Source organism: Rhinolophus sinicus, linkage group LG03 (genome assembly GCF_036562045.2).
Source record: "Rhinolophus sinicus isolate RSC01 linkage group LG03, ASM3656204v1, whole genome shotgun sequence".
NCBI lineage: Eukaryota > Metazoa > Chordata > Mammalia > Chiroptera > Rhinolophidae > Rhinolophus > Rhinolophus sinicus.
This window is the reverse complement of record NC_133753.1, coordinates 27,646,111-27,660,744: the sequence shown is the minus strand read 5'-3', so window position 1 is coordinate 27,660,744 and position 14,634 is coordinate 27,646,111. Positions and strand designations below refer to the sequence as shown.

The 14,634-nt window shown below is 46.9% G+C and overlaps 1 protein-coding gene across 2 annotated transcripts in view; it reads left to right on the top strand.

Moving 5' to 3' along the window:
- The window catches only part of SUSD6 (sushi domain containing 6), a 91,218-nt gene extending 85,692 nt beyond the window's left edge, over nucleotides 1–5,526 (top strand). For both annotated transcript variants that reach the window (XM_019733412.2, XM_019733413.2), the window contains exon 6: nucleotides 1,446–5,526. In XM_019733412.2, the coding sequence (XP_019588971.1) occupies nucleotides 1,446–1,471 (26 nt within the window). In that variant the 3' untranslated portion in view covers nucleotides 1,472–5,526. The remainder of the gene's footprint in view (nucleotides 1–1,445) is intronic.
- The last annotated feature ends 9,108 nt before the right edge of the window (nucleotides 5,527–14,634 follow it).

Here is a 14,634-nt window from a genome sequence, read left to right as displayed (position 1 = left end):
GTATATTATATCCACATTTTACAGATGAGGAAACTGAGGCTCCAAGAGGGTAAGTCACTTGCCCATAGGGAAGTGGCTGAGCTGGGATTTGAAACCAGGTAGATCTGGCTCCAAAGCCTGCGATTATAATCCCATGGTGCCATGCTGCCTCCTAGATGACTCCAGGCCCTTAGTGGCAAACCAGCCATAGAATGAAATAGACACCTCCTGACACCTCTGCTTTTGTTGGAGCTTGGAGAATTGAATGTGGGGATTGATTCTGTCACTTTAAAACATATCTTTACATGAAATCCTAGTGTGGTTCAGGATGCAGACAAAACTTAGATGTGTCCCTTTTGACAGTGAGGACTTCTGCACTTACAAAGTCCCTCAAAAAGAGCCGTAGAGAAAAATTTATGCTTCCAGGGACTCCTGGGTAAGTGTCTAAGGTTTAGAATATCTGAAGGTAAAGAAGCTGGAAATTCTTGAATGCAGATCATTTTATGGCGTTTCCCAATTATCAGTAACATGCCTTCTTTTTTCTTGGTAGGATATAGAGCTAGTGAGGGCCACTGAGTAGTTGACCCAGCTTTAAAGGTAGAAGCCACTGCCCCCATGGGCAGCGAGCCACACATACTATGTGTCTAAGTGCACACATATTGTGTGTCCACACATACTGACAAATGTCCAAGTGCAAATCTCAGCCCTTATGCTTCCTAAGGAGCCAAGATGGTGCCTGCTCTTCCCTCTTCTCCTTCTTGCTATTTTGCTTTGTTCCATGTATCAAACAAGCATTTTCAAGAGCCCAGCTTGTGCCTGGTGCCAGATTAGGTTGCAGGGGTAATGCATAGAAATATGAAACATGCTCTCTGCCTGCATGGATTGTCAGTCACTTGGGAAGAGGGGGGGCTATACCCGAGAAATAATGGGATCAAGAATTGTAGGGTCCGTGTCAGAATGAGGGGTTCAGAAGACAAAACACGGAGGCTGTTGAGTTCGTTGTAGGCCATGCCTTAGCTATCTGGAGCTGACAGTACCGTAGGAAGTCAGGAGCTTGAGGTATTAGGAGACTGAGACCCTGAGAGGGTAAATCGTTTATGCACTGTCATACAGCTGGAGGGTGGCATTGAGGGGGAGGGAGGACTTAAGCAAGGCTCTGTCGTCTCATAGGGTGAGGTTAAGGACGAAGAGTAGCAACTACCCCAGCAGTTAGGCAGGAAAGAGGTTCAAATTAGTGGGAGTAGAAGGGGTTCGAATACCAGGCTGAACATTCTGATTTTATCACATAGGGAGGAGAGATGAGTAAGAAAGATCTAAAAAAGAGGCGAGGGATTTAGACTACCTAAAATGGTATGAGCTGTTCATTTTATTCCATTAAACTAGGGGCTGCCTGAGGACCCGTGCACTGGGATCAGCCATCGAGACCCACATGGGGTAACCGTTGTGCTTTCCTTCTCTTCCTGCAGATATCCCACTGTTGAAAGAAGCATGAGGGCTGCCACTGGCCTCTCTCCTCTGCAATGGGCCTCTCTGCCCTTCCTCCCTCTCCCTGTGGGTTTCAGCACCCTGTGCTCCAGCCACCCTACCCGGACACCTGAGCTGCCACCTGTGGATCTGTGTATCTCTGAGGGCCTACAGACCCACCTCGCTGGAAACTCAAGGAAGATTCGCCATCTGCCTGCTGGACAGCTGAAGGAGCTGGCTTTTTGCCTGGCCCAGCCTTCCCATCTGTGTCAGGGACGTATTTGAATGTGCTGGATTGAACCTTTCCTTTCCCTGAGCCCTCTGGGTCCCCTCCAGCCAGCTCTTTGGCAGCAGCCCCACCAGCCCACATGGGCCTGAGAGCCGCTGTGTTTACTTGTGCCTTCCCACAAGCCCGTCCAGTTTCCCTGTCACGCAGGCCTGTTCCTGTCCTACAAGCCTTAGTGGCTGCACTGCTGCCCCCTGCCACACAAGGGGCTGGGGCTGGGGCTGGCCTGTTTTCTTTGAGGGCTGGCATCGCTGCCCTTAGCAGAAGCAGATCCAGGAGAGAGGGCTGTGGAGACAAGAGTGGCTCTAAATGGGGCAAGAGTTTTGGGACTCTGGGCCTGCCCCTAGTGGCACATTTCCTTGACTGAGGGTGGAGGATGTGGGAAATCCTACCAAAGCTGTCCCAGCACCTGGCTGTCTAGCTCAGAGGTGCCGCTTCTGGCCCCTGCTGAGTTGAGTTTCCAGAAAACATCCAGAAGATCCCAAAGGAGGCCAGTAAGGTGGCTGCTAATGAACTGTCTTCCTAATATGCAAAGACTCACCTCCTCCTCCAACAGCGACCTTCCTGGCCTCGGTTTTCCTCTTTTCCTGGAGTATCAGGGACGCTGCATGCTGCCTCCTGGGTGTTATCCTGGGCAGCTCCTGCTTCCTTGCTGCCCACAGAGGCCCAAGGGGAATCATCCCTGAGATGCCACGGAATGCCCATCTGGTCCCTGGCAGTTGGGGCAGGTTGCCCCATCGGGGTTCGTGGTGATGGAGGGAACCTGAGAGGCACAGACTGAGTCCCCAGGCAGCTGCAGGCAGCGCCAGCCCCGTCCTCGCCACAGTCACGTGCCTTAGTAACTGCTCCAGGAAGCGCCCTGCTGCTTGCTGCACTGCTGCTTTTCCTACTTCTGGCCTCCCCCGCCATCCCCTCCCCTCCTGTCTCACTGACAGACGGCTTCTTGGTCTTCTCTGGCACCTGGGGGAGGGGCTGAGACCGCCCTCACATCCCACCTTGCCGGCCTGCCCTGGGTGAATGGCTGCAAACAAAGCAGCCGGGCTCTGGGCTCTGGTGTGGAAGGAGTGGGCTCCATGCTCCACATGCTTCTGCTGGGGTCTCTCCATCAGTCGTGTCTAAGCTGACAGGGCTGGGCTGGCAGAGCTCAGCCAGGCTGCTGCCATCTTCAGAATATGTGCTATCAAGTAGTACTTGTTTTTGAAGCACTGGGGCTGGGAAACTTCAAAGCTGACCCGGTGCTGCACCTCTGCTCCTCCCCCAGCCTGTTTGGGGTGTTAAATGTAATAAAGAGCCCAGTGTATTTTCAGCCCCTGACCAACAGGGTAGCTCCAGGAGCAGGGCCTCGGAGATGAGGGGATGGCATTCTCTCAGCCTTCTGCCTCCACTCACGCACTTTACTACCCGCTCATTCCTGGTCTCTTGCCGCCACTTGCAGTCTTCCTTTCTCTCAGGGTAAGGGCCATGCCTGCCATGCCTGTTGGCCACTCCCACCCCTCTCCCCTTCCCCACCAGGAGCCCCGGCCAGCATGGTTAGATGGGAACGTTGTCAGAGGTGCCAGAACTAGAACAGAAGCCTCTAAGGGAGATGGCATGTACCAGGGAGCTGTCCTTGGCCCCAGAAGAGGCCATTTCCAGAGAGTGCCTGCCAGCAGTCGCTGGCTCTGGGCCCATCTGGAGGGTGGGTCCCTAACGCCCCAGCTGCCTCACCTGCATGGGCTCTCCTTCCCCACGGGGGTACCCTTGTCTTCCTCCAAAACAGAAAGCAGGAGCAGATGGTGGGGGGTCCAAAGTCTCACTGCTAAACCTGCAGCTTTTATTTCCAATCTTCCAAAACCTGAATTCTAGCCTACAATGTTTTTTAAAATAGAAGACCTTACCCTTTTTTATATCATTACTCTGGGGTGGTGGTTTATTTTTCCTCTAAGAGACTGCACTTTTTATTTTAGGTTTATTCAGCCACATAGGTTATCAGCTTGAGCCTTCACAAAACTGAAAACCCTTCCTTCTGAAGCTTTCTCCCCTCTCACCAGCCAGCCTGCCACGAATACTGTCCTGTGGGTCACAAGCCCAGACTTGTGTAGCTGGTGGGAAAGAAAAGTCAGGGTAAAGGGGAGCCTCTTCCCCCACTGCACGTGTCACTGGCTTTGATGAGCCCCTCCCCAAGGCCCTGAGTCTGTGGGTGCAGGAGCCAGGCCTCCTTGCTGCTGACAGCTGTTAGTTTTCTCCCCCGCCCCCCAAGCAGTTTCTTAGCCATCAGCCATGTGCTGCTGTTTCTGGGGCTTCTGGGCTTTGTTCCTTGCAAGGGATTAGGGACTTCACAGCTGCCTTGAGGTGGGGCCTGCCTGAGAGACAGGTGGTGTCAGGTGGCGGGCTGTTAGGAAAGAGGCTGCCAGAGGAGCCTGGAGCAGGTGGAAAAACTGTCCATAGCCTGGCTTTCCTGGGCTCACCTCTAGGGGAGTCCAGCAGAGGGCTTGTCCAGGAGAATGGTCAGCACCAAAGGACTTTTAGAAAGGTATTTTTTTTGCACACGTGAGCTGAGTCCGTACAGGTTTTATATCCTGGCAACTTGTAGTCACATTCCAGCGACTTACAAGGACCAGTATATGATGAAAATCACTTAAAATTTCCATCCCTTTCAATGCCTCAGTTTAGCATGTAGGCTCTATTGCCATTTCTGAATTTTTTGTGCCGCGTTCCCATTTCACTCAGTATAAAGTGTGAAATGAGCTGAATCCTGGCCACTTTGAGTCTTTTGGTTGTGGAAGGCATTTCCGTGTGCGTTCTAACTATTTGCAAACAGAACTGGAATTAAGGTTATCCTCCCTATTCCTCTTGCCCTTGCCACCCGCGCTCCTGCTTTACGTCCTGTGGAGAAGCTGGATGACACGCCAGATAAAGGGATGCTCTCCCTGCCTCCTAAGTGGTGACACGGGGATCAGTAGCACTCTCAGCCTTTCCCCTCCATCTCAGCTGAGCTCTCAGACCACTTGCTTCCCGCGTAACAATGTCACTTCTATTCCCAGGTTACATCTTTGCATCAAGAGTGGAATATGCCACAAACATTTCTTAATCCTTGCCCCTTTTCTTCCCCCTTAAAGAGAATAAAGGACCCAGAAGGGAAGTGATATACAGGCTTTCCAGCTGAGCTCCAGATGTGCTTGCTGAGGTCAGGCTGGGAGCTTCTCTGGTGGGGCCTGCGGGTCTCCTGGGTCTCAGCATAGGGACTCTCATTACTGGTGCCCAGTGACTGGCTCGTGGAGGATTTTGCTTGGCAGATGGGTGTACTGGGGAGTACAATAGCTGGTTCCCTGGAGAGGGAAAGACAGCAGTCTCAGCTTTGCTGGGAAACAACTCAATCTCCGGTTGAAAACCTAGTAGAACTTTGAACAAAAACTCCAAGGTTGAGCCGTGTACCGAGCAGCAAAGCTCTCTGGGGTGGGGTGCAGGGGCAAAGCGTTTGGCTTGCCAAGCAGGGAGGAGAGATGGGTGCAGGTTGCGTGGCTGCCCCCCCCCCCAGCACCCCTGCCCTGGCTTACCACACCACTATGGAATTCTTGCAGAATGGTACTCATACAATGATTTCTAACGACGTATGCATTAGTGACTCTGCAGGATGTCACTTGGTCAGTTTGGGTTTGCTTATTTTATTTGATATATATATATTTTTTTGGTATCCTGTACATTGCAGTGGGTGTGAAGATAGTATTTTAATATTTGTACAAAGTTTAATTTAATTTTAATTGTTCTATGTATATAACTGCATTTCTAAATAATAAAAAAAAAACCTTCTTAATGAGGCACTTGTGAGAGATGGCGATCCTTCCACAAAGTTTTTGTAGAAACCATAGATTGAAAAGTGTGTGCATAGGAGCTCGCAAAGGGAAGAAGACGTGGCTCTGGGAGAGGAGGAGCGGGGACAAAGGTGGTCTATATGACAAGGAAGAGAGACCACAAACATAGGTGCAAATTGATTTCTTCTTGTAAGTGCTCTCAGTGTGCCAACCACTGTGCTCAAGCTGGGACTCAGTCGGCGGGACCGCGTCTTGGGGGCCCGCCGGGTCTCCTGTGCTGGGGAGGCAGGCAGCGGCGACGCTGTGCGGGACGCTTGTGACCGGGAAGCACAGGGTGGCGCGGGCCGTCGGAAAGCTCCTTTTGGACAAAGTGGCATGTAAGCTGAAAGGTGGAGGGCCAGTAAAGTGAGGCAAAGGGGCAAAGGCAGAAGAAAGCACATCCAGTTTGAGAAACCAGACGGAGTGGTTTCTAGCGCTGCTGCAGGGCGGGGCTGAGGGAGGGGGCAGGGCTAGGTAGTGGGGGCCCTCGTGAGCCAGGTTGGCGGTTCACTTCAGCCGAACAGCAGCCGGAAGTGCCTTAACAGTTTTAAACAACAGAATGGCTCGTAATCTCTGTATTTGGCAGGGGCAGGGGTGGGGAGGCGCTGTCTCCATCTCTTAGGAAGAGAGAGTTTAGGGGGATAAAGCGTACTGTACGCGGCGACCATGTAAGACATTGTAGGTCTTGTGGGGAAGGAGGCAGCTGGAGCAAAGGCCATACAGGTGAAGAGCTGGTTGCCGAGGAGAGGCTCACAGTAGGGAGCAGTAAGGGTGTGAACAGAGTACTTCGGGTAAAAAAATCAGGCCACGCTTAAACTTGCTGGGGGCAGGGGCTAACAGCCGGATGTGTTTCTCTGACAGTGTCGGGAGGGGAAACATTTTGAGGTCATCTGTGCCAACCACGCACGCGGTCTTACCCTCGGTAGCACGAGGCCTCAGCAGGATCCGCACAAACATCCCTGCCATTCGTTGCCAGGACGATGAAAGGGAAGAGCACTTTCGCAGCTTCTGAAAGGAATGGTGATAATAGCTGATACTTAAAAAGCACTTCAATGTACCAGGCACGGTTCTTACGCACTTGGTGTGCAATCCACACAGAAACTACAAGGCAGGTGCCCTTACTGCTGCAGCCACATACAATGAAACGGAGGCATAAAGAGGAACATTCACTTGTCCAAGGTGGAGCCGGGATTTCACTCAAGCCCAGGGAGTTCTGCTAAATACCCCATTCCTGACACCATCCGACACTGCCTGGCTCTCAAGGCCCTCACGGCTTTCCATGCCTTCAGAGCCTGTTCTAACCAGTGAGCTTCAGGTGGAGGAAAACTTAATTTCAGGGGAGGGAACTGGCACACTGTTCACTAAGATAATAAACTCTTATTTCAAAGAATGGGAGGGGCCCAGCGTGGTGGTGGGGACACTTAAGCTATGCAAGACGTGGTAAGAAATAAGTTCACAAAGCAGAAGGAATTGTTCCCCCACCAAGAAAAAAAAAATAGAAAAGGGAAAGACTGCCTATTTCAGTGACAGGTAAGTTGTCTTTGTGTCTGGAAACAGGCAGAAACGTGTCCCATCAGGTAAGGAATGGTGGGGAAGGGAGACTTGTCAGCATGGGGTCAACCCTGGGGTTGTTGCCTTTCTCCTGATGGCAGGTGGTGGGTGGGGACAAAGATAGCAAAGCCCACAAAACCCTCAGAGCTGATGGGGGAGGACTGTCTTTGAAGTGGTTGCCTCAGGTTGGGAAAGGTGGATGGGAGGAGAGAAAAGGAATTTCCTGCCCTGTTGCTGAACTCCCACCTCCCAGCTTGCAAAGTTGAGACCCATAGACAGCAACAAACATAGGGATAATCGCTCAGGGTCTTTCTCAGACTACTGAAAATATCTTAAATCCGCCAAAGTAATACATACATTATTTCAGTAGAAAGAAAAATCACACAGACTGCCACCTCCTACCAATAATACTGTTCTTATTGCTATGCCTATATGCATACATAGTTTCTTCTTTAAAAAGATCACTTTTAAATAGTACTTTGCTTTTTTAAACTTTGCAATCTATATTGCAATCCCATAAAACATTCATCTGCACCACTTCAATGGCTGCAAAGTTTTCTATCATTGGTAATTAGGACTTTCAGGCTGCCAATTTTTTAAAAAAGCTCTTATAACCAATGGTTTGATAGCATTTTAAATTATTTCCTTAGGATAAATTACTGGAAATGAAATTGCTGGATCAAAAGAAATGTGCATTTTAGGGCCTTTTGCTATACCTCAAACTGCCCACCAAGAAAGTTATTCCAAATTATAGTTTCATTGGCAGTGTTCATTTTCCCACAACCTCACCAGCATTGGCAATTGTCAATTTAAAAAATATGCCAGTTGAAATGGTATTGTTTTGATTCACATTTGTATCATAATTTCTAAAGTTGAATTTTTAAAATGTTTGCTTACTCTTTATAACGACATTGAAAACTGTGCACGTTTGATGTCCGAGATGTTCATATTTGAGAGGAAAAGTCAAACCCGGTTCCCTTCCTACATATGGTTATGGGAATACGGAATAGTAAAAGGATTATTTAAAGGGGGAATCACAGTGTTGAGTCTCATCCGTATAGGAATTTCATCTGAAATTCCTGAGGCGAGGAATTGATCTGAACCTGGGGCAAGACATGACATGTTCCCAGGACGGCCGGGGTCCCTCCTCAAGGCTCCCTGGTGGTGGAGGAGCATTACAGGGCTTGAGGACAGTCCCATCCCACACCAAGAGGTGAACAGCTGTTTGGCATTTCAGATTTCCCATGACACCCAGTGCCCCCAGAAAAGGAAATTTCACAACATAGGAATGTCCTGAGCAGCCCGTCTGGGGCAGCTTGAACTGTCCCTGAGCCTAGGGTAGACAATGATTTTCAACTTGGCAGGGCACCCCAGAGGATTTGGCAAGAGTGGACGTCCCCCAGCGGTCTCACGGGGGAGCAAGTAGCCCGGCCTCCAGCAAAGGCAGCCTGTTTGCAGGTTAAGCCTGCCGGTTGGGGTGCACATCTGGGACCATTGGGGGTGTGGGAAGGAAGGACACACAAACACACCGAGAGAAAGCTTGCGCAGGCGGGAACTGTGTGGCTTCTGGGTGGTCTCGTGAGGCCCTTGAACATCTAGGCTCCAAAGACTTGTAGGGACCTTGATGCTGTAGTCTCTCCTGCTGCAAGCATTCGTTCGTTCGTTCATTTGCTAATTCATTCAACAACAACAAAAATTTTTTTAGGATTTACTTTACACAAAGCCTGGTACTAGTTTCCAGGGCACAGCAGTGCCTGAGTCGGTCTTTGCTCTCAAAGAGTTTGTAGACTAATGTGGGAGGAGATGAAACAGCTACCTAAAACTTAAGGCAGAATTAAAAAAAAAAAAAAAGAAGAAGAAGAAGAAAAGAAAGGAAAACACCTAATGAAGCACCAGCAAAGTGCCTGGAGAGTAAAGAGGGAGGAGGAGGTAATTTCTTTGGGGGGATGAGCAAAGTGTTCCTAGGAAAGGTGCTGTTTTCTTTGCATCATGAGGATGAATTGTATTTCAACACTATAGGTTGGAAAGTGAGTGAACAAGGAGCTGTGTGGGGTGGGAAGTATGAAGAAGAGGGCTTTTCAGTCTATAGAGACCTGTAGGAACAAAAGTAGCAACATACAAAACTATGAAGCACATGAAATTACATTCTTTGCAGGTTAACAAAAAAGGTCACATATGGGCAATTTCAACCTAATACATAATTGTTTTAACATTTTCGCTGTGATGTATGTCTATAGACGAATATTTCCACGCCGCTGACTGTGGCATTCAATTTTACCCCACGAGCTCAATGTTCCAGAAAGGAAGTTTAGGAAAGCAGATGTACATTTTTCTATATTTTTGTGTTTTTCAAGAACAATAGGAAATTTTTATACTTTAATCATTCATTTTAATAAACTGTAGCACCTTAACTATATTTACTTAAAAATATAAATACTGTAATTATTTTCTGTGGATTTTTGACACATTTTGGAGAACAAACTTGAACTCAATTAACTCAGTGAAAAAGTTAAGATCTGCCAAAATTAGAACTGCCTTTCTTCTCTGGGTCGACAAAACTTTAATTGTTTTAGTCCCAAGAAAGAAATGTCAGGATACCCATAAACAAGTGTCCAGAGACTTCCTGTCCCAGAGCCTATTCCCTACAAAAATAGAGCACCAAGCATAGCTGACTTTCTGGTCAAAACCCACCAGCTCCTGTCCCCTGCTTCCAGGGAATGTCTTCAGAAATCACGTGAATGTTTCAAGTCTTGAGGACAAGGCAATTTAGTTGCTGCTTGGGACAGACAACAGAAGGGAAGCCCACTGCTTGCAACCAAGTTTCTGCCAGCAACAGCCAGGCAGCCATTATAATGGTAAGAGCTATTTTTACCCTTTTTTATTATTTTCCTTAGGGCAAAAATTGAGGGACAGTAATTAAATCCACCTATAACACCCTTTCCTTGTCAAGTTTCTCTGTTTTTCATTAGAAACATTCAAAAATAATCAAACTGTCTTATAATAAGAGTAATAGATGTTAAAACATCAGAAATTATATTTGTCACCTACCAGATTAGCAAAAGAAAAGGCTTTTAAAATGTCTAGCAGAAGTATAAATTGGTACATTCTCTATGGAAGGCAATTTGGCAACAGCTATCAAAGTATAATGCTGCTCCTCTTCCCTTCTCTGACTGAACAGTTCAATTCTAAAGCATAGTGTAGGGGAGAGCAACACATTCAGAGTGGGAACAAAACAAACAGATGAACCCTGCAATGTCGGATTGTAATTTTCAGGATTAGTGTGAATTCATGGTTTTCAATCTACACAAATGGCTATAGAAATAAATATAAATGTAATGGAGAGAGAGAGAGAGAGAGAGAGAGAGAGAGAGAGAGAGAGAGAGAGAGAGAGAGAGATTCCCTAGCTCTTCCCAGAGGGCTTGGAAACAGGGACACCTCAATAGCAGTGAGCACACACAGAGCTCAGATCTTGGCTTTCAAATACTGTTTTCCACTGAAAGGAACCCGTGCTCCTTGGAGAAATGACTGATTCCATAGCTGAGGCAGGAGGATTACAAGAGGAGCCTGGGACATTTTGTAGTGTCGGCAAGCAAGCAAATACTCAAAGAACGATGCCCAAAGGATGCCCACGTGAAGCGGCTTCTACTGACCAAATCAGGAACAATTCGAGCGTGAAAATAGTAACGATAATGGATTATAATCCATTGAATAAAATAGGAGACCATAAGTCCATACAGACAAAAGTGGAGAAGCCTGGTAGACATTACTTTACTCAAGCAGGACAAGTCAAAATCATGAACCCGCAGAGAGGATGCAATGAGAGAAGCCAGCATCACTTCCATGATATTCCCACCGAAATGCAATGTAAATCTAGACATGAAAAAATGACACAACCCAAACTGAGTGATTTTGTATGAAAGGACTGGCCTGTAATCTTCAAAATGTCATGGACATGAGAGTCAAGGAAAGACTGAAGAATTGCTTCCTACTGAAGGAGACTAAAGAAACGCAGAGAAACACAAGGCATGATTCTGAACTGGATCCTTTTGCCGTGAAAGGTGTTATTGCAACAATTGGCAAAACTTGAATGGGGTGTGAGGATTAGATGGTTGTAATGTATCCGTGTTAATTCCTTGATTTGTTGGTTATATTGTGGTTATGTCGGAGAATGTCCTTGTTTGTAGGAAATGCATATTCAAGTATTTGAAGGGGGTTGGGCAATATACTCCCGAATGGGTCAGGAAACTTTCTAGAAGTTTGTGATTGTTTCTAAATAAAGTTATTTACTTAATTAACTTAAGGGTTTAATTAAACTGTTAAATGAACCCTTTGACCTGGAAATTCTACTTTCAGGAATTTTTCCTACAGATGTCCTTGCTCACATGTGAAGTAGCCTATGTGTACAAGCTAGTCATTGCAATTGTCTCATAAAGCCAAAATTTGAAAATAACCTAAATAATCACCGTGGAGGAGTGTGGGGCTGGGGGAGCAGGACCCAGGGAGGGGTCCATCGCACTTGATCCGCAGGGAACACCGAAGCCTGTTTGAGGGAATCGCTTCTGAGGCGAAAATGGAAGTGGTTGGCCTCCCTCAGGCAGATGTAGAGGAACTTGAAGGATCAGAGCAGAGCCAGCCTGTGAGTGCAGAACCCTCGGCAGGCAGTTATCCCCCTCTGATTTCCACCCCCAGCAACTCCAACTCCGAGGCTGCAAAGGGCCAGCAGGGACTGGCAGGACAGTTTGCAGAGGGGAGGATCCGACTTCCTCTCTTCGGCAGGACATAAGCCTCTTGTCTGGGAAGAATTTAAAGAAGTTGATGCCTGATCCTCGTCTTGGATTTGAGAGCTCAGCCCATGGCGAGTCCTCACACCGAGTCCCTTTAAAAGCTGCCTGTGGAGCCCACGGAGCTGCGATGGCTCAGCCCGCTGGCACCATCTAGTGTCGGATGAGGTGGGGTCCTCTGCGGGTGGAGAGGGGAGGTTTAAGGAAGGAGGGTGAGGTTGACCCAAAAGTTGAAATCCACCCTGTATCGGAGCTTGGGGCAGCTTCCGCCTCCTGGGTTGGGGCGTGGGAGAAGTGTGACCCGGGAGTTTATGAGCAATGAGTCTTGGACTCCGTTTTAATTTTCTAGGGCAGCTGTGACAAATTACCACTAACTGGGTGGATTAAAGCAACAAAAATGTATTCTCTCACAGTTCTGGGAGCTAAAAGTCCAAAATCAAGGTGTCAGTAGGGCCATTCTCCCACGGAAGGCTTTACCCCTTCCTGCTTCTGGTGGCTGCCAGAAATTTTTGTCATTTGTTGGCTTATAGATGCATCACTCCAATCTCTGCCTCAGTCTTCACGTGGCGTTCTTCCCCGTATGTCTGTATCCAAATGTCCCTCTACTTATGAGGACACCAGTGATCAGATTAAGATCTGCCCAATCCAGTAGACTTCATCTTATCTTGATTACATCTGCAAAGACCCTACATCCAAATAAGGTCACAGTCACAGGTACTGGGGATTGGAACTTGAACATATCTTTTTGGGGGGCACAATTCAAGCCACAACAGACTTTTGTTTTCATCCAACAGATGTCCCTGGGCATCTGCAAAGTGCCAGTCTTGAGCTGGGGGGCTGGGCCTACGGAGCTGACTAGGGAGAGTCTGCTCTGTCTTTGAGGTTCTCACGTGTGGCTCTTTAATAGTCTCACCACTGATCTGTGGCCTCCTGCCTCACCTTTGATTCCTCAGCACCCAGCAGGGCAGGCCCAGAGACTCAGTATTTCGTTGAAGGAGGCAATTAGGACCAAGAAAGGGCAGGCGAGAGGAAATAAGGGCTGCAGGAATGAGGAGGAGGGGTATGACACAGGGGGAAAAGGGAGTGCAGAACAGTTGGCGAGAGCTTTGCAGAGCAAGTTTCCTTCAGCTGGGTCCTGCAGCCATGGGAGTTTGCCGGACAGAAAAGAGTTGAGCGCGGGGAGAGACTTTCCAGGCAGAGCTGAAAGTGTGAGCATTGGCTTAGAACTGTGAAAGGTGCTGTGATGTTTGGTTGGAAAAGGGTGTATGGGCTGGGGTGTGCTGCCAAATGGCATGGACCTGAAAATGGTGGCTCTATAAGGAAGAGTCTTGAGAGCCATTGTCAGGGCTTTCAACATTATCTCATAGGTGGAGGGGCACCCTAGGAGGCTTTAACGCATGCTCTCGGTGTGGTGTCACAGTTACCAGGAGTAGAGACTGTGCAGCAGGCAGAGGTCATGGAAAAGAGGGCCTCTTTGACTAAAAATGTCCGGTCACAGAATGGCCCCCACTTTCTGGCAGCACCTAGTCCAGAGGAAAACCAAGCTGCCTTAAAACTTCCCCAAAATGCTTAATACAAGCCCAACTTCTAAAACAGGCCCCTGGTAGCATCTGCTTCCTGAGGTGTGTAATCTCTTTCATGGCAACAAGTACCAGGAAATCCAATCTGGGTGACTATAGACGTGACCCTAAGAGTAGTTGGCTATGGGCATCAAGGTGGTTCAAAAACCCTTTTAATTTCTAGTCTGATGAGTGTTGTTAACAATGAACCAGAGTTTGATTTTATCAAATGCTTTTTCTGCACCTATTTAGATGCAAACATGTTTTTCTGTAATATGTTAATGTACTGTATTATATTGAATAGTAATAGAATTTATTGCTATTAAACCATCCTTGTATTCTTGATAAACCCAATTTGGTTATGATAAGAGCATGTGGGAGTGCTTGCATGTGTGTTTTAAAATACACTGCTGTTTTTTATTTATGCATCTATGTTTATAAGTGAAAATGGTCCATTATTTTCTTGTCTTGTCCTTGTTTGCTATCGGAGCTATACTAGCCCCATAAAATGAAATAGGTAGCTTCCCTCTTTTCAGTTTTCTGAAAAAGTATGTAGGATATAGAGTTTATTGGTTTCTTAACAGTTGGATAAAACTGAGCTATAAAATCATATGTGCCTGGTGTCTTTTGGTGGAAGAGTCTTTTGATTATCAGTGCAATTTCCTGAATGAGTGTTGGTTTAGTTAGATTTTCCATTTTATTGAGATAATCTTGGTGACTTTTTTCTATAGACTTATCCATTTTAATGTTTTTCAAATTCATTTGTTTAAAGTGGTTCAAGATATTGTGTTTTTAATTTTAAAATTTTTATTATCCATAATCATGTCTTTTTTCATATTTCTCAATTGCTAAAATTGTTTACTTGTGTGATTTTTTCTTTTTTCTTGATCAATCTTATTAGAAATTTGTCTATAGTTTGTTTGTTTTGGTCAGGTTTATTAACATATAATTTATATATATAGTAAAATTCATCTGTTTTAGCTTTTAGTTTTGACACATACAATCATGTAGCCACCACCACAATCAGGCTATAGAAATGGTCCAAACCCTGTCAAAATTCCTTTGTATTCCTTTGTAGTGAACCCCTTCTCCACCCCAGCCCCTGGCAATTACTGATCTGTTTTCTGTCTTTATAGTTTTGCTTTTTACAGAATGTCATATAAATAGAATCATATATTATGTAG